At 45.9% G+C, this 20,600-nt stretch overlaps 2 protein-coding genes and 1 non-coding gene across 3 annotated transcripts in view; 1 reads left to right on the forward strand and 2 right to left on the reverse strand.

Moving 5' to 3' along the window:
- The window catches only part of LOC135385514 (protein artichoke-like), a 56,195-nt gene that overhangs the window by 20,711 nt on the left and 14,884 nt on the right, over window positions 1-20,600 (forward strand). Inside the window, exon 2 of the mRNA XM_064614863.1 lies at window positions 17,293-17,538. Within this exon, the coding sequence (XP_064470933.1) occupies window positions 17,293-17,538 (246 nt within the window). The remainder of the gene's footprint in view (window positions 1-17,292; window positions 17,539-20,600) is intronic.
- Window positions 7,022-10,963, reverse strand: LOC135384730 (uncharacterized protein K02A2.6-like). Its single transcript, XM_064613918.1, has one exon. The coding sequence runs from the start codon at window positions 10,961-10,963 to the stop codon at window positions 7,022-7,024; it is 3,942 nt and encodes a 1,313-aa protein (XP_064469988.1).
- On the reverse strand, window positions 15,992-16,064 carry Trnat-ggu (transfer RNA threonine (anticodon GGU)). Its single transcript has one exon. It is a non-coding gene; the product is annotated as a tRNA-Thr (tRNA).

The following is a 20,600-nucleotide window of genomic DNA, read 5'->3' on the forward strand; positions in this document are numbered from 1 at the left end:
TGCCCTTGCAATGGGCATCATTATGCCGGTTAGTGGCCTGCTTCTGCTTCGAAGCACCGTGGCGAGCCCGTGAGAGGGCTGCCTTCCAGCATACGCGATATTTCCTTATATTGGTATCGGTCGGTCCTCTTCGTTGGCCGGTATCGGAACCTATTTGTCCCGTTTGTTGCACCACATGGGTTTCCTTTCTTTCTCCTCAATGTGGGTGTCAGAAAATTTACTCGAAACATGTTAATTTCTTTCACTACATCCGAAAACGAGCGCTCTTCCTTACGTCATTTAGGATGACATTTTGTAATTTGTAGTCCTCAGCGACGCCAATGCAAGTTCTGTCAGCGCACCGCACTGTATAACAACAACAACGGTGCTTTAATTTAATAATGATTATATGAGTGTTTCATCGCGGCAGACGATACTTTACCCCACTTCCCGTTGTATATAATGAGGATATAATGAGGAGCCCCACAGTGGAGACCGAACTCCTACAGCGTCCAGGAAGTAGCCCAGAGTGTCCAGTGAGCTGTGTTGTTGGTGAGCGGGTTCCGTCACGTCTGTAAACGTTGTTCATACATGGGGTATAAGTTCTACTATGTATTTTAGAAAGAAAAGAATGGCATAAAGATCTGCGCTTGTTGATGAGGTTTGCTATGAAAGGTGTCATCCTTGCACTACCGGCCCTCGGATAGAATTACAGATGCCCATGCGACACATGCCATTTCTGGAAGAGCCATCCGTGCATACCGCTGCAGAAGCGAATAATTTTTCTTCTGCCAGAGTACATCCTTCTGCGATGTTGCATCACTCGTTAAGAAACCAGTGCGAGTCGACCGTGTCGTCTGTCTTCGTCGCCCGGTAAAGGTCGCTTTCAGAGCGTTATTTAATTTCCCTAAGTTGGTGACGACGGTTGTGTGCACTCAGGCGCAGGTCATGAGTTGTCTCTCTAATAATTCGTGGATTTACGTCGCAGGACAACTATGATCATGAGCGACACCACAGTGGCCGGTCTGTGGTTCAATTTTGCCCACCTGTGAGTTATCTAACGTGCGCCGAAAGCTAAGCTCAATGTACTTAATATCTCCCGCGGAAGACGGCGTGTCTAAAGCCAGATTCGTGCAGTAACTTGAGTAGAGGATTTAAGTTAAGTATATTAAATACTTTTGCGAGTAGCTTGGCATCTTGCAAATACTTTCATATGTCAGTATTTAGTAATCTAACGAACACTTTTTTCGATAACTTCTATAGAAGAATACACTTCTCTGTGCGTGACACGGAGGTCGGTAGAAATATTCTCTCTTGTCTCAGACGTATACTTTAGCGTCTGAGATATTCTGGACAACCACATCCCTCCTGGGAAAGGGTATAAAGTGCAATGACTTGGGTTTGGGCGCATGCATGAGGCGATGTGTTGACCTGAAGGGTATGTGGTGGTGATATATTTGTTAGAAGAAAAGCAAAAGAGAAAAGGGCGAAGAGTATGGTTGTAACCATTGAGACCCCTTTCAGGCAGGATACAAGAAGGCCCGCTCTGAAAGCCGTAGCCGTAGCCGTTAAAGCAACGATAAGGAGAAGAACGACAGCAAATTCTGTTTTTCGGGGCTGATGACCATGACCAGAAATCGATGCAAAAATACAAGTTCAAGCTTCTTGGTACCGACCCACAAAGGGAAATTCGCCATGGCTTCGCGTGCGGATGGGAGCTGGGTGAATTTTCCTGGCAAAAGATCCGTCCCAACTTCGGTAAGGCATCTATGGATGTTATTCAATGACAGTTGGCTGCGGCGCTGAATGGCAGATCAAGATTTTCGCACTCTCAAAAGATGTGCTGTCCAGGTGTTTACCTCAGACGCACGATGTCGGCAAATTATCTATGAAGTCTGCCGAAGATTCCCCCGAGCAGCATATCGCCATATCGGCTAAGATATATTACGGCACTACTTATCGACTATCACACTGGATGTTAACGTTACATTCACTGGCACATGACACAGGATCAATGTTTCAGATTAGGCAGGAAGCCGAGCTGTGATCCCAAATCTCTCTTCCCACTTCGCTATGCTAATCTGTACTAACCGGCATGTACTCAACTGTAGCGCATGAGGACTCGAACGCGAAAATGCGTCATTGTCTTCTGCCAACCTGCTGAGCAGAAAGTGGAACGAGCAAGATCGGCCGGAAACTTGTATCGCTGAATAGGATGGCCGTTCGCCCGAGGAACATCGAGAAGCCCAACCGGTGCGAAAACAATGGCGCCTTGTTCACCCGATGAAGCGTTACGAGGTGAAACCGGGGAGGGTGATGAGCGTATAGCCTAACCGATTGTGCAAGTAATTTAGGAATCTTTTTGCATACGAAGATGTCCGTGCATTGTCGTTACGTCGTGACAGGAAGTGTAACACAGGACCTGTCGAAGCGCAGCGCATGAATGCACAACTGAGGATGATCAACTGGAGTTGTACCGGTGACGGTGACTGTATAACTAATGCTGCGTTGTAGCGTGCAAATTTTTCTATGCGATGTGTGGGAGTGAATAAATGAAGTCACGCGACATTTTAATAGGGTTCAAACTGGGTTGGTCAGTGCCAATCATTTTTCGATACGATGCTGGAACGGTGAAACTTCTGCGGTCTCGGAAAGTCCTAGGGACTGGCGTTGAAGTCCAGCATAGACTGTGTATACATTGAAAGAAGGAAGTCACTGAAAAGGTTAGCCAGTTGCAGGACTCGAACCCACATATTCTTGATTGACCAATTGAGGCTTATGTGTTGTCCTTTCTTCTCTGTTTCAGCCTCAGAACATCAATTTCCATTGTGTGTATAGTATACAGGGTGTTCAAAATTAAGCTTTCACTAGCACTTTATAAATAGGCGAACAAAAGCAAAACTGGTGCTATTTTTCTGCAGTTTCTTACACAAGTAGCTCTTACAAAAAAGCTCGTGACGCACCTGTGCAGCACGGGCGTGGATTGTTCTGCTCTTCGTTAGCCCTAAGGTAACCTAGCTGTCTTAAACCCGAAATAACCCCTCACCTTCAGGCCGATGGCCAAGAATGGTGATGGTGGTCGTTCCGGTCTCCCCGGAACGCACGACGCGGTTCCCCGAGGCCGTAGTCGCTCCCCGGTACGGAGAAACCGGTCGAACTCCGCCCCTTGCGAACGGACACTTCTGTCGCGTCAACAGCCTTCTCTGGCCGAGGACCGAACATCAGGCACAGAAGTGTATGACGTAAGTCAGACCAGTGATCCAATGAATTCTGATGAATCACTGGACCAAGATATGGGGGACCCTTTCACGCTGGTGACTTACAAGAAAAATAGGCCTCAAGGCATCCCTGTATTGTTCAAGCCAGTTGACCCTGGAAAGTCGTTTTGGAAAGTCAATCCCAACGTGGTAGCGAAGACTATTCGCTCTGCGGCCCAGGAATCAATTCTCCGTCATCGTGTCAACGCTGATGGCTCCATGTGCATCTTCGTCCAGACGAAAGGGGCAGTGTCTAATCTGATGACCCTTAGTGAAGTGGCTGGGGTGGCAGTTACTGTCACCATCCCCTCCTCATACGTTAATAACATGGGGAAAATCTATGACGTCCCACTGGAGTATACCGACGAGGAACTCACCTCGTATTTGGGAGAGGATGGCGTCATAGCCGCTCGGCGTCAAGTGCGGCATGTCTCTCATGAAGATGGGTCGGACCAGTACATCCCCCTTCGAAATGTCATATTGACCTTTGTCTACTAAAGTCCAACAGAAGGATACCTGAGGAAGTTAAGTTTGGCTTCTCAACGCATAAGGTGCATGAGTATGTGGAAGGTCCAGTGCAATGCTATCACTGCCAGAGGTTCGGTCACCTTGCTTGAAGCTGTCGATGGCCACTACGGTGCAAGTTCTGCTCTCAGCCGCACACGCTCAAGGAATGTACAGCGCGGCGCCAACCGAAATGTGCAAACTGCGAGGGACCGCATGCTGCATCGCATTCTTTATGTCCCCGGAAGAGGGCAGCTACAAGGCGCTTTCAAGCTCGTGTTTTGACCAACACCCCTTCCCCTTCCCCTGGGATCAGGAAGGCACGACGTAGTGCACAAACGGACGGAGGTTCAACTTTAGTTCAACGTTAGTGCCACACTCAAGTCTTTCGCGGCTACCACTCGGACACAGCGTTGATCACGGTCAGATGACGCCTTCATAGTATTACCTCACTGTGAAGTGATCAATGAAAATGGGACGTCTACGTTCCATACTTATGATGGCGCTTTCCTTCATTGTGTCCCGTCAACCCCCGATTCACTGGACCATATACCGCGTGTCTCAGTTAAATCCCCGGGGTAAATAATTCGCCAACCGATGCACCAATCGAAGAACTTTTTTTTTTCCGATACCGCCTACAACCTGCGCGCCGTGTGAAGAAGTGGGCGGCGCTCATTATTTAAATAAAAATTCAAATGAGTTTCGTGAAATAAATGTAACTTCTGAAGCAGGGCGCAGTCGGCATTAAAATGGGTAGTAACCCTTTTGGGACCTTCAGTGGACAGCTTTTAGAGAAAAATCCGCCACTAAAGCGGGCATTTGTTGCACTACGTAATTAATTGGTTTCGGTTTCCATATTTTTGACGTGGCTGGTCGCGGCGGAGTGCAAAAGGACGTAATTCATTGACGTAATTCATTGTTGTAAGGACGTAATTCATTGGTGGAGCCACTCGTTATGGGAGTGGAAGAGCGTCCTTTTGCGCTTCACCGCAACCAGCCGCGACAAAAATACATAAACCGAAACCAATTAATTACGTAGTGCAACAAATGCCCGCTTTAGTGGCGGATTTTTCTCTAAAAGCTGTCCACTGAAAGTCCCAAAAAAGGTACTACCCATTTTAATGCCGACGGCGCCCTGCTTCAGAAGTTATGTATTTTCATGAAACTTATTTGAATTTTTATTTAAATAATGAGCGCATCTCACTCATTCACACGGTGCGCAGGTTGTAGGCGGTGTCGGACAGATACTTGTAAAAGAGAAAGTTCTTCGACTGGTGCACTGGTTCGCGAAGTATTTTCCCCGGGGATTTAACTGAGACACCCTGTATACAGTTACTCCAAAGCCGCCCTCCAAGCTCTGCACAGCAGCATGGGCTCGAGCTTCCTCGTCCCACTGGTGTGTGACGTCCTCAGGGCAGAGAGTCGAACCGCACCCGATCCTGGACCGAAAACCGTTATTAACCGTTATTTTTGGCGGAACCGGAACTGAACTGAACCGAAACAGTCGGCGCCATCTTGGAGCTGAACCAGAACTGAACCTTTTTCTTCTTTTATTAGCTTCGCAGCCTTCCTCTTGCCTGTCGAAAAAGTTGTGCCCTTCTGGAATGCTCTGGATTTTCTTGAGTGGCGAAAAAACAACTTTATTTTAAGATGACGAGTGGGGAGTTATGACTGAAAACTGCTATGACTTCTAATGTCTACTAAAGACATACACACGAATATATATAAGAATTAGGGATCAACGACAGTTTTGGGTAGCATTCAAGAAGTGACATATATTATACTAATCAACCTGAGCTATACAAGGTGTCCACCCTAACTGCAGAAATGATTGCTGACACATAGCGCTTACAAGAAAAACTGACTACTCTCCTATGACGTTTGTGTTACAAACAGGTTCTGCATTCTAAGATCGGGCTGTAAGGATCGAAGTCCTATATAGTGTCCAAAAATGTCAAAAGAGCTCTCAGGGCAGAGCTTTGGTGGTCTGGATTTGGCCATGGACCAAGCAATTTTGAGACAGGAGGCCTTTGACCTATATGAACTACCCCTTTTTACCTATGGAGGTAGGCCCCTGTACATGTACTCCAAACCTGGTGTACATAATGGAGATCATCTCCAACCGAAGTGGCACTGCTGTGCGTACCCGTCAGTTCATGGGAACAATCCAAAACGCAGGCCAAACCTTGTTGCCATTGAAAACAACGCTCAAGAAATGCAGATGTAGATGCCCTGACTTTGACAGTGTATACCATACAATTCACCACATCTACATTGAGGGTGAGAGCGACAGCACAAGTACTATCCTAAGGCTACGGTACTGTACAGAAAACTGGAACCAAAAAACAATCGTTTAGTGCTCACTTGCTATTTCGCCACACACACACACCCATCCCCCACCCCTTTTTCTTTTTTTTTTTTTTTTTTTTTTGTCACAGCACATCACATCGCTATTTCGCACATCTGACACACGCACGTCTTTCGCACGTCAGAGTGTTCGCAAACCAGAGAACACCTTCCTCTTCCCTACAGAACACTTCCTCAGACTCTCAAAGTGTTCATTCCCGCACTTGTGCGGTGTTCCTACGCAGATCCTACGGTGTTCCTACAGAAACGGTGTTCCTACGCAGGTTTCTCCACACATTTTAATCCATTGGTCACACAATTCAATCCACTCGTCAGTGAATTTAATCCAAACGCCACCGAATTTAGTCCAAATGCTATCCAATGTAATCCACGCGCCCATAACTGTATAATGCTTGATGCAAGATGGAAGTCACTGAAAAGGTTAGCCAGCTGTAGGACTCGAACCCACATCTTTTGGATTGCCGGTCCAGGTTCCACCAATTGAGCTAAGCTACCACACCTCCCCAGCGCAACCTTGGAAGTCGCTGGGGAGGTGTGTTAGCTGAGCTCAATTGGTAGAGCCCTGGACCGGCAATCCAGAAGATGTGTGTAGTGTCTTTCTATTCGCAGAGAGCCAGCAAAAGCGTACTTAACAGCAATGTTTATTGCTCGACAAAAACGACAGGCAGCACCGCTGTCTGCATACTGACAGGTTGGTGTCGCAGACATAAAAGACGCGTACACAAGAAAGCTGCGCCCTTTTATCAGGAACGCTGAGACGGCGGAAGGCCTTGAACCGTCAACACGCTATCGCGTAATCGCTACAGATATCACATCTTCGCATATCCGAGGCTAAAACAATATTTATACAATACTAATTGTCATGCAAAATTTATCATTGCGTATTCTCATGTACAGCTTGTACATGGAACAATTCAAGTAGCCTGATAGCGGTCAGGAGGTTTGCGTACACGAGAAGGGTATCTTCGTTCCATCTGTGGTGACGGTGGTGTTTCCACTGTAGCGGTGGCGTTCTCGGCAAAAGTAGCTGATCCACTTGGAACCGACGGGAAAAGGTCTGACGATTCTTCTTGGGCTGTCTTCTTGGCAGGAACGTCAGCTGTTATCATTTGGTCAGCGTGCCTCCTCCAGACAAGTGTACCATTCTGGCAATTCACCTTGACCCTATATGACACCGGTCCCGTTCTCTCAACAACATTTCCCATTACCCATTTCTCACCACCACGGTAGTTTCTGACGCGCACAGGATCTCCCACTTGAAAAACGCGGCCTCTGGGACTCCGGGTAAAGGATTGTATTACTTGTTTCTGTCGGACGGTGAGGTCCAGGGACGGCTTCATGAGGTCCAGTCTGGTTCTTAATGGTCGTCCCAACATGAGCGATGCGGGTGACTGTGCCGTTGTGGCATGTGGAGTGTTTCTGTAAACTAAAAGCAGGTTAGAAAGTCTCACCTCCAGAGAGTGACTTTGATCTTTCTTCAGGCCTTCTTTCAACGTCCGGATGAACCTCTCTGCCAACCCATTACTTGATGGGTGGTAGGGCGCCGATGTTATGTGTTTCACGCCATTTTGCTTGAGAAACATCTGAAAAGACTCCGCACAAAACTGAGGTCCATTGTCTGTGACAATTGTACCCGCGATACCCCATCGCGTAAACAGTTCTCGCACACACTGTATAGTAGCTGCTGCGGTCGTTGACTGGAGCACAAACACCTCCGGCCACTTGGAGTGCGCGTCCACCGCGACTAAAAAGTTCTTACTCAAGAAGGGACCCGCGAAGTCCAGGTGCACACGGTCCCATGGTCGCGACGGCCAGGACCAGGGATGCAACGGAGCCTTCGGTGGTTGAGGGCGTTGTTCCTGACAGTCGTCGCATCTTTTTACCATCTGTTCCAGCTCGTCGTCGATTCGTGGCCACCATGTGTAACTTCTTGCAATTTCTTTCATCCTGACGATTCCTGGATGTCCGCAGTGGAGTTCGTCGAGCACCCTCGTGCGTAGCTTTGAAGGTATCAGGACCCTCATTCCCCACAGGATGCATCCTTGATGAATTGTTAGCTCTGTCCTGTGTGAGAAATAAGGTTTCAGTGCCTCATCATTTATAGTTGCAGGCCACCCCTTGGCAATAACTTCCGCCACCACACTTAGTACTCGATCGCGAGCAGTTTCTTTAGCTATTTCTGCGCAGTTCACAGGGAAACTTTCAAGTCCCAAAGAGTAGATCGCACTGACTTCGTCATCGTCGTCCTCCTGAGTCCTTTGCAACGGCAGACGAGAAAAACAATCCGCGACGACGTTGGCCTTTCCGGCCCTGTAGCGAAGCTCGTAGCGATATGCTGCTAGAATAAGGGACCACCTCTGCAGACGTGCAGCAGCAATAGTAGGTGTGCTTGACTTTTCACCGAATATGGTCTGAAGTGGCTTGTGGTCAGTCAGTAGCACAAATTCTCGTCCATACAAGAAGCTATGAAACTTTTTAACGCCAAATATTAAGGCAAGTGCTTCTTTCTCCAAGTGACTATAATTTGCCTCCGCTGTACTTAGTGTTCGTGACGCGTAGGCTATGGGTTTCACACTTCCGTCTTCTTGTATGTGCGACAGTACCGCACCTACTCCAAAAGCCGAGGCGTCGCATTCAAGCTGCAACGGGGCGTCCGGGTCGTAGTGCACCAAGACCGGCGGTGATGCGAGTAATTCCTTTACTCTATTGAAGGCCATCTGACACTGCTGGTTCCACGACCATGCCACTTTTAGTTTCAAAAGCCTGTGCAGGGGATACAGGACACTTGATAGGTCTGGCAGGAATTTCCCGTAGAAATTGATTACTCCCAGCAGCGAGCGAAGCTGTTGTTTGTCTGTCGGCGCGGGGGCACGCAATACCGCTTCAACTTTCTCTTTCGACGGCTTCACGCCTTCAGCGTTAATGACATGTCCTAAGTACTGTAACTCGGTCTTCAAAAACTCGCATTTTCCCCTTTTTATACGGACCCCTCGTTCCATTAGGCGCTGCAGAACCCTTTCCAGATTCCGAATATGCTCTTGTTCTGACCTCCCCATAACAAGAATATCGTCTAGGTAGACGATGACACCATCCAGGTCTTTCAGCATATTATCCATGATTCTCTGGAATATTGCAGGGGCCGAAGTAATACCAAAGGCAAGACGGTTTACCTTATACAGTCCTTTGTGGGTATTTAGCGTTAAATACCGACTTGATTGCTCGTCGACTTCTACTTGAAGATATGCACGATTAAGATCTATTTTCGAAAAGTACTTTCCACCAGCAAGCGCCGCAAAAATCTCATCGAACCTCGGAAGGGGATACTTTTCGACTTCCAGGACTTGGTTTAACGTTGTTCGGTAGTCACCACATAATCGGACGGAGCCGTCCTTCTTGACGACCGGAACTACTGGCGTGCCATATGCGCTGCAGCTTGTTGGCGATATTACTCCCATCTTCTCCAATTTATTTATCTCATTTTCCACAGCATTCCTCAGAGAAAACGGTAAGCTTCGAGCTTTCAAGAAACGTGGCGTACTGCCTTCCTTTAACTTGAGACATGCTTGCTCACCCTTAATCTTTCCGAGTTCTTCGGTGAAAAGAGGCTTGTACTTCTCGGTCAACTGTCCGGTAATTGTGTTGACGTCAAGCGACATGGTGTTCACTCCGGCCCAATCTAGCCGCAGCTCACGCACCCAGTTACGGCCCAGGAGAGGGACACCTGGTTGACGCAGGATATGAAGGGGCAGGGTCCGCTGACGACCTCCGTAGTTGACGTTGACCGTAATGTACCCTTGGGGCGTTAGTGCTTCACCAGTATACGTGCGCAGACGTAGAGATGTGGGTTCCAAGGTCAGGTGTGGGAAGCAGTTCTGGTACTGTTGTAAAGACATTACAGAAACAGCAGCACCGGTATCAATCTCCATCGTAAGTGGAACGTCTTCGACGGAAACGGTAGCATACATAGGATCATTCTTGTGCGACTCCAGTCGAAGGATAGCGTTTCCCCCAGGATTATTCTGAACCCAGTCGTTCTCCTCCTTCAAATTACCCAAGGATTGTCGTCCCGCGGGCTTGACCTTCGTTCCAGACTGGCAAGCTCCTTTGATGTGTCCCTTCCGTTTACACCTATGGCAGACAGCGTCTCGAAAGTTGCACGCCTCACTCGCATGATTGCTGCCGCCGCACCGATAACAAAAGCGTTTCTTTCTTCTCTCTGGTTTATCAATCTTATTCAGTCTTGGGGGCGTGTCCGCCGCGTGACATTCCGAGGCGCTCTTTGTCGCCATTTCAAGTGATAGCGCCTTTTCTACGGCTTTTTTAAACGTGAGCGATTCGTTCTCAGCAAATAAGCATTTCTGGATATCAAGTCGGTGTAGTCCACACACAAACCGATCTCGCAAAGTCTCTTCGAGATTCGCTCCGAACTTGCAGTCCTGCGCAAGTCGCTTTAATTCCGCAACAAATTGGACGATAGTCTGAGCCTCCCCTTGTATATATTTGTGGAACTTCGCCCTCTCCGCAATCACTGATGGTTTCGGGGACAAGTGATCACGTAGCACTTTCATCAAATCATCGAGAGTTTTGTCTGACGGTTTCTCAGGTGCGAGCAGCGTTTTTAGCAACGTATACGTTTTCGGGCCTATGATGCTGAGAAACGCATCCACTTTCCTATCATCTCCTATCTTGTTCACTTTCAGGAATGAACTGAGTCGCTCTTCATAGGAAATCCAATCTGAGATAGTCTCGTCAAAATTTTCCACTTGCCCAATAGTTGCCATGTTCGTCCCTGCCGTTGGTTCCGTGTAGGGCACCACTTCCTTCTTCTGGACGATATCTTCTTTAACAGCGTCCATCCATGCTGGCGTAAAAATCCATCTTCTTCGTCGCCAATATGTAGTGTCTTTCTATTCGCAGAGAGCCAGCAAAAGCGTACTTAACAGCAATGTTTATTGCTCGACAAAAACGACAGGCAGCACCGCTGTCTGCATACTGACAGGTTGGTGTCGCAGACATAAAAGACGCGTACACAAGAAAGCTGCGCCCTTTTATCAGGAACGCTGAGACGGCGGAAGGCCTTGAACCGTCAACACGCTATCGCGTAATCGCTACAGATATCACAATGTGAGTTCGAGCCCTACAGCCTGGCTAACCTCTTCAGTGACTTCCATCTTTCATCGTTAACTTCTTAGGCAATTTGAGGCTTTGTATGTAATTGTCCTTTCTATGTTGTTCCAGCCTCAGAACATCAGTTCTCTCATGTTCAACAGTTGCCGCTTGCGTCGATCCCGTCGTATGATTGTGTGTATGAGTGAGAAAACTGTAAGAGTGAAAGGGAGATGAGTGAGAGAGTGGTTGGTATGTCCCTTCAGATGACGCACCCTTGGAAGGCGCTGGGGAGGTGTGTTAGCTTAGCTCAATTGGTAGAGCCCTGGACCGGCAATCCAGAAGATGTGGGTTCGAGTCCTACAGCTGGCTAACCTTTTCCGTGACTTCCATCTTTCATCGTCAATTTCTTAGGCAATTTGGGGCTTTGTATGTAATTGTCCTTTCTATGTTGTTCCAGCCTCAGAACATCAGTTCTCTCATGTTCAACAGTTGCCGCTTGCGTCGATCCCGTCGTATGATTGTGTGTATGAGTGAGAAAACTGTAAGAGTGAAAGGGAGATGAGTGAGAGAGTGGTTGGTATGTCCCTTCAGATGACGCACCCTTGGAAGGCGCTGGGGAGGTGTGTTAGCTTAGATCAATTGGTAGAGCCCTGGACCGGCAATCCAGAAGATGTGGGTTCGAGTCCTACAGCTGGCTAACCTTTTCCGTGACTTCCATCTTTCATCGTCAATTTCTTAGGCAATTTGGGGCTTTGTATGTAATTGTCCTTTCTATGTTGTTCCAGCCTCAGAACATCAGTTCTCTCATGTATAATGCTTGTCACGACGCAATAAGTAACATTATTGCGGTTATTACTCGTCTTCTTAGGGCTACTGCTAATTTAAATGTTGTAATGAGATTGTCTATAACTACTGTCCAATGCGACCTACGCTTACATTTCTTTCTTTCTATTTCTATTCTATTCAGACAATGTCATGCAGTGTTTTATGACTACCTACAATAATTGTGACGTGACATTCCATGACTATTTTAATGACAATTTCATGACTCGAACTATATGCGGCCACCGCTGCTTCAGAGAGTGTCATACAGTGTTTATGACTACCAACTAATGTCGCGAAACACCATGTGACACTGTTCGAGGCAGCGGCCTAGTCGCATAATGTCGAGTCCTGGCCCGTGTTATGAAAATAGCCATGGAATATCACAATGACCGTCGGTATAGTCATAAAGCACCACTGTTTGAAACAGTGGCATCCACAGGAAGGCGAGTAACAAGACGTATCTTGAAAATAATCATAAAATGTCATAATGACTAGCAGTAGTCGTAAAACATTATACGGCACTGTTTGAAACTTTGAACCAGGAGTAGTTACAGGAGGTTGAGTAGTGAGTCGTTTCATGAAAATAGTGATGTCATGAAATGTCCTAATGACCAGGAGTAGCCATAACTCATAAAACACCGCATGACGCTGTTTGAACCAAGGGTAATCACAGAAAGGCCATAACCGACAGTAGTCATGGATTGTCATATTACAACATTTAAATTAGCAGTCATAAAAATGCGACTAATGACTGAAATACTGATATTTGCATGGAGATTTCGGTAATAACAAACCTACATTATTGAGTTATTGGCCGCGTCGATTAAATTGGATAGCGTTTGGATTAAAGTGAGTAACCAATTGATTAAAACAATCGAGAAATCTTTCAGACTCTAAGAAAAAAAGGTAGAATTTTCTACCCATCTCGGTAGTGCTATATTGCAATCACATATCTACTCAAACCAATTTTATTGTTTTGGGTATAACAGCAAAGTAGAAACAAACTACAGAGTATAGAAACTGTCGTTCCACCAGCTTGGGTCGGAACTTCTTCAAGTTTTTTCTTAGAGCAAATGTGAGAGAGAAGAACAAGGGAAATGGACGCCGTCGCTTATACCCGCGGAGGACAAGGCGCGCGTTGATTGGCCCAAAATGGTAGAAATACTGTCGTTCTGTCAGCTTCAGTAGGAAATTCTACCTTTTTTTTTTTTTAGAGTGTAGAATCATCTACACTAGAGCCACACCAAATATGCTTCTTTAGTTCCTCTAGGACAGTCTCGCGACGTAAACCCCCAATTATTAAAAATTATTATTACCCTCTAGGACAGACGACACAGCACGCAGAGACCATTGTGCGCGTAGCATAATGCTATACATAGCCACCATATTACCAGTCCATTAGGTTGTCTACATTTAGGAGAAATGTACAGTCGATCTTCAGAAGCCGAAGTCATGGGTTCGAACAGGAAAGGCATCTTTCCCCGTTTGATGATCGTAATGCGACACGATGTTGCCTTGGTCGTGAGGAATGGAAGGTCACCTGTGGTCTCCCTCTTATACGCCATCTAAAGATCGGATCGTGACATCTGTATTCATCTGTTGTACATGCAGAAAAAGTTGAGGAACTGCATTTCGTTTCGTGCTACGAGCCCCGCCGTGGCATATGACTCACAGTAGCGTTCTCTAAATATGTCGATTGATTGACTGACCGAAAAAAAAAATATTGAGATAAATATATTCTTGTCTTCTCTCTTGCATTATCCATAATGTGTCGTGTCGTGTGTGTTTGTGTGAATCTATCGCAGTGATGAGACCTGTGACGTCCATGCAGTATCTTATGCATTCGTGTCTTTGATGCTCGATGTGGAGGACTAGAAAGACATCACGTACAACGTATTGCCACATGTGTGCCCCAAGCAATTGTGAACATTCATGAAAAAAGGCCATGCTAAAAAGTCACATAAAAATATGTTGTAATAATCTAATGGTTGTAGAATTGAAATAATCGTTCACAGTGGACAACTTTATCCGTCATCGCAAACGAATCCAACAATTATCTGTTATGTTGACGTTTTTATGTTACATATGTTTATGTTGCTGAGTTAGCGTAAGCTGACGTCGCACAGATGACTACTGAGGCAAGCGTACTCTGTCTTTTCGCTTCCACAGCAGGGTACCTTTAGGCCACCGTAAAGTTAGGCGTGAGAAGTCTTCTTGCGAATATGTATACAGTTGTAGTGCCGGTACGCTTCGTGCTATGTACTAGCATCTAGAACAAACACGGCGATACATGTGCATCATAGAGCACTACTGCTCCTTCGAACTCACGTGGCTACCGGTCACTGGGCCGTGAAGAGATCGCGGGCAACGGCGTGTGACGCTCACCTTACAAACTTCGTCATCACCTAAACAGGCATGCTACACTCGGCAGCATAATACTCGGGTTTGAAGAGCCCTATCAGTGGGCTTTACAGAGAAAAGCGTATTTGCCGTGACGACCATCTAACCGCGCTACACATTGTGCGAAGTCTGCACAAAAGCCTGCTCAGTCGGGCAGGGGATCGAGAATCTGTGCCGTCCGATCATGAATGGTGCAAGATAGTTTCAAGGAACATGACCCGAGTCGACCGCACGTGCTTACCAAGACCTTGCTGCTCAACGTAGCCATCTGTCCGAAAAGATATCGTACGTGAGCGTACGATGTTGTTTGCCAAAAAAACCCACTCCTTAGTGGACGCCCACGTCGTTTCACGCCCTGCTGACCGTTGGCCTTGCGGTTGTATGACTACTCCATGGGCGTGCCCACGTCTCTTGGGTGTTCTGTAGGCAAAGCGATGCACGTGCCGTGGTTTCGTTATTGCGATCCCTCATGCATCCTTTCAAAAATAGAACGAAGGGGCTACGGAAAGTGTAGTGCTAACAGCGTCGGGTGTATAGCGTTAATCCGCCCTGGGGGGATCGAATTAGCACGCCGTTGTTGGCCGCACTCAAGTGGGAATCGTGGGCATCCGCCTGGGAACAACATGCGAGCAGCGTCAATAACGTCATATTGTCATATATATAACATGTTACAAACGTCATATATATAAGGGATTGTGCAGTTGCTGGTGGCTTTTACATTTCTCCACTCGTTTTCTTCCGTTTTCAAATACTTATGTGAAGTGAAGGAAATAACAAACAAATGTAGAAGCGTGTTGTTGTACCGCTATATATACCGGACAGTAACTATTTTTCTGGCTTCGGCAGGTTGCTCTACGGTTAGTGTTAATGCGACGGATATATTTTGAAGCTAGGACGAAAATAGTGCAGATTCTTCGCACCTACCTTACCTTTACGGTTCGATTATCTTATACCGTACGTGTCGTGTATATGTTGGGAGAAGAGTTGTCAAGGGGGCACGCGCATATATAGTGCACGTGCATACCATATCACCCGCGAAGCCCACACTCCCCTACCTAAAGGTGTACGAGTATTTTATGCAATGTATTTTCCCTTGGTTGCCACTTTCTATCGCTGCGAGATCAGAATTGCTTGCACTAGGAAGTGGAAGGTCGTCCTTGAAAAGAAAAAAAAAAGAGCAAGCAGGAAGTGGAATACTAAATGGCGGTGTAAGCTCGAACGTGATAATGGCCGTGACCATCTAGTGAAACTCCGAAATACAATAGAGAGCGGAAGTGCCTCAAGATATCCACGTATAGTAATGTACGAGCTGCTTCTGCAGTATGCAGAAAGGTGAATAGTACAGACATGTAGAAGATACTACAAAAAAAGTATTGAAACTACGTTACGAAATACTGCGCGCAAAATGTATTTAAAATACAATAAACATACTTAGGAATGAAAGTATTTAGAGTACAGTAGTAAATACTATGAAAAGTATAAGATACTCAAAAAATAGCACAGGAGTGTCAAGATATTAACGATGAAAGATGAAAGTCGCTGAAAAGGTTAGCCAGCTGTAGGACTCGAACCCACATCTTCTGGATTACCGGTCCAGTGCTCTACCAATTGAGCTAAGCTAACACGCCTCGCCAGCGACTTTCGGGGAGCGTCATCTGAAGGGAAAAACCAGCCACGCTCTCTCACTCATCCTCCTTCGAGTCCTACAGCTGGCTAACCTTTTCAGCGACTTTCATCTTTCATCGTTAATTTCTTAGGCAAATTGAGGCTTTGTTTGTATTTGTTCTCTCTATGTTGTTCCAGCCTCAGAACATCATTTCTCTCGTGTCAAGATATGCCTGCAAATTAGACATATGTTTTATTTGCACGCAGTAGTAGCTGCATTTCAAAGTGCTCATACGACAACCGACCTCTCTTCCTTTGAAAAACGTTTCCTGAGAGCCTTGTTTAAGGGTTTTCCTGTTTTCTTTTCAAACGGCTTGGAAAGGTCAACTGCTGTCAGATGCGGCAAAAAAAAAAAAAATGAATATTCGACAAAAATGAAAGAGTAATTAGAATACTGAGTACTAAATACTGAAAACAATTTATTTTAATTACAGTACAAATACTTTTCACGAAGCGTACTCAGTGAGATACTAAGATTCCAACAAAAGTATTTAGGGTATTTAGAGTACGGTACTCAAGATACCTCGAAGTCTGTGTGTGGATAACATGTCGCGAGCACCATCATTACGGGCGAATTGAGGGCTATTACGGCAATGTTAATCGATGGAATAAAATGATGATCAGGAGTAGATACGTAAGGCGAATAAGAAAAAAGAAGACTGAGTTAAGTTGTTGATGTTCTTGACGACCCCATCCTGTCTTTCTACAGTGTTTTTGTAAGGTGATCGCGTGTGGGAAGGGAGGTTATCGTTGATCCTCGTCTTTGATGAATACATAATTACATATTGCCCCGTAAACTATCAAGAAGATCACCGTTATCACGAATCATCTGTATCTTGGAGAGCTGTGACATTCTAAGCAGAATCAGACACCGTTGAAACAGAGCAGATAACAACATATAAAAAAACAATGATGTTCCAGGGTTATTTCGATTACATCATGCCACAACCAGGAAATCCGCATCAATTAGAAGTGTGTTCGGTGCACGTCTGTTACCTGTTTCTCTTGCTCCTATTCTCACTGCTTTGCTCTTGTCTTCAAACTCAATTTAGCATCATGCCGTGCAGTCACTACAGAAAATGACGTTAAGGTAGATTTTCCTCTACGTGAAAATAAAGTTGTTTGGCAGAGTGTAGGCAATTTGGCAACATTGTCAGCATACACTAATCATTCCTCTCCTTTTCAGATGGATGAACGTCAGATGTCCAAGGGTTCCAGAAGAGCGTCCGCACTGCATCGGCTGCAACTGTTACGCCTACTATGTATTCTGCATGGATGCGCCATTGGAGCGGCTCAAGAAAGTCGTTTCACAGCAACGCCTTGCCCCAAGCTATTTCCAAACATGAACCCCTCACTTCGACCTTGCTCCTGCTATGTCATCAACGCGCCTGAGAGTGGGACGGGAGTGTCTTGCGATCGTGTGACGTTTCAGGTAAGTTATCGACCACTGAATATCGCGTTGGAGAGGTCTTCTTCAACTATACTATACATGCGTCGCAATAAGGTGTCTGTCCTCCATTGGGTGACTCACTCTACGAGCATCTACAGACCCGTTTGATTGCAGATAAAAATAAATAAAAATCCATTGGGGTCTACCGCGTACAAGCTTTTGATATGGAACAAATTTTGTCAATGATCACATGCCTGAACAACCATATTAAATTTCGTCTTTCTTTTGTTTTATTTATTTATTTATTTTTTCTTGTTTAAACCTGACTCTTGCGGGGGGGGGGGGGGATATGTTCAATAGAACGAAAAGAGAGCAAAAAAATGCCAGTCTAATGCCGGCTTGTTATTAAAACACACACACACACAACGCTGACGCTCGCGTTGGGTGACGCTTCAGTGGTGAAGCTTGTGGCGATACATATTGGCATGAGCTGTGAGTAATCCCCAAGGGCGTCCCTGAGGGTTTATGTGTGGGGTTACGAGTTCTCAGACTCCGCAAAATCCGAAAAACATACGCCCATAAAATCATCCTCAACACTAACGAGAGACGACAACTGACAAAAAGTGACAAAAAAGCATGACATTTCCTTGGGCGTGTGGAGTAATAACGTTTCAAATTCTGTATTTTCCGGAAATTTACTTCTAACACTACCTGTAGACTGGGTCTGCTGCTCTGGCATGCGGAGACAGACATGTTATTTTAAAATGCACATTGCATTATCCGTAATTAACTTCATATCATAAGAAACACAAAAGGATTGCGACTGAATGATTACACATCAAAGAATGGACTATTTATATAACGGACATCTCACAATAAATTTGTTGTTATTGAGGTTGAACATTGGCAAGCTCATGAAGATGAACACCCAGGAGTCGCTAGTATGCTCCACGTTCCATTCTATTGAAAAAGTTCCAATTTTCGCGAAGTTCGCGACCGCCATTTTTTCGCAAAATCCCACGAAATACTGGTAGCGATGACAGAAAAATACCAGCATTGGAATTTGCGACAAATAAAATTCACCAAGTCGAAGTGTCTCAATGTACGCAATTTTTTCAAGCATTCTAACTTTTTTTAATCCCACCTGGCAACATTTTAGCTGCCGAATATCAGGTCCACGCGTACTTATCATTTCAGTCACACATACGTTTGCTGTTTCGACTCTGCACATTGGCACGAGAGATGCCTGCTTTTGCGAACTCGGCACGTACGTCACTATCTCGGACTTTGCGCTCTGCATATGCGTAGGCCCTGTACGAGCCAACCCGAATGTGTGGGCTTCATCGCACTGTCGCGAAGGTCCAGCTTTCTCAGAGCTCTTCGGGATAACAGCAACGAACACGTGCCGCGAAATTAAGGTCCGCAAAATATTCCCCAAGCGCTCCTCAATAGAAATTCGCGAATTATTATGACAATTAAGGAAGCTCACCATTTTTACAGAATATCACGTGTTTATAAAATGTTCCGGAAACTTCAGCGACAAAAGAGTCGCACAGGTTGCGCGCGCCTCTATCCGTAAATATGTTTTGGGAGTGATACTCTGCAAAAATTTACACGGGGAGGATGATTTCACCCCACCCCGTTTTCCTTTCCCAAATTCCCTACAAAAACTACGATTTCGGGGGTTGCACCACCACCCCCTTGCTACGCCACTGGCGTGCGCACACCGGCACACAAATTCTAGCCCTTTCCACACCGCATGCAGCAGCGACTATCATAAACTATCGGCTCTCGTCCTGAGGCACTTCCCTAGATAATATCATAAACATTGTGTTCTCAAGACAGGTGCACAAGACAGTAACACCGGCAGGAATGCAGGTGCAGATATGTTCTCCGGGAACGGGAACACCTGAAGCTGATGTGGAGCCCTGATGAGCTGATATGGAGCACTTTGGGTACACAAAATTCATCCGCGTCTGCCATTAGAATAAGAACTAGAGACCCTGCACCATTTTGCACGACCACTTGCACATTCCTGTCTGGAGCATAAGCTACTGCTTTGTCTCCGTAGATCAATTTCCACTGCAAAATGCATCACCGATGCATTTTGCAGTGGTCAACTGATAAACGCTCGAAAGTGGCCCGCAAGACCCAAGAAGACCGACCGTTACACAAGTTCGGCCCTATACTTGCAAGGCATTTAAGTGTATAGTATCATTGGTAATGTTATGGCCTTCCATCGATTACTATGTATAGGGTGTATGAAGTACATATAGGGTCTATGTCGATGTATGTATAGGATGTCTTTGTTTTTATCCGCCGCATGTTTTTTTTAATGCTGTGAGAGCTACCTATAGATGCGGTTTTCACAGGTGGGTTATGCGGTCATGCGGACGTCCTGTGGGCAATCGCATGGAACTACTGGACGACTAATCAGCTAAGGTTCATTTATTAACCTTTTACTTAGATCTTTTTGCGAAAATGCGAGACAGCAGAATTGGAGGCGACCATTATTCGAATCCACCATCTTCCTCATACATCCTGAAACCAGTACGCGATATCAATCGCCAAACTCTAGTATGCAAATGAGGCGAAACCAGAACTACGCACTCCTCGAGCGCAAAAAAGAGGGAAAGGACGTTCGCGTCGGAGGGTCACGTGCTTGCGTTCCTAACCTGCTCGAGTTAACTCGGGAGTAGCAGTCCAGGGTGTATGCTAAAAAAGGTCAGTCACATTTTCGTGCAAGAAGTGATACCTCCTTGATGCTATACCTCTATCACGAAAAGACTTCCTCTGCGTCAAAGTGAATAATTTATGCTAGAGGAACCTACGAAACGATTGTGGTTACCTAGCACTGTGTAACAAAATAAATATGACCATGCAAACTTTCACCTCCATCTATCGGTATTGCGCATAGGAAACACATCAAGACGAAAGTTTCCGTGGCCCTGTTTATTTTATTACGCAGTGAATGGTAACCACAATTTTTTCGTAGGTTTCTCTGGCATAAGTGATTCATTGTATGGCAGCACAAGTCCGTCTCTCAAATAGATATAGTGTCACGCGCGAAAATGTCACTGACCTTTTATAGCATACACCCTGTA

This window comes from Ornithodoros turicata, chromosome 2, assembly GCF_037126465.1.
Source record: "Ornithodoros turicata isolate Travis chromosome 2, ASM3712646v1, whole genome shotgun sequence".
In the NCBI taxonomy this organism is placed as follows: Eukaryota; Metazoa; Arthropoda; class Arachnida; order Ixodida; family Argasidae; genus Ornithodoros; species Ornithodoros turicata.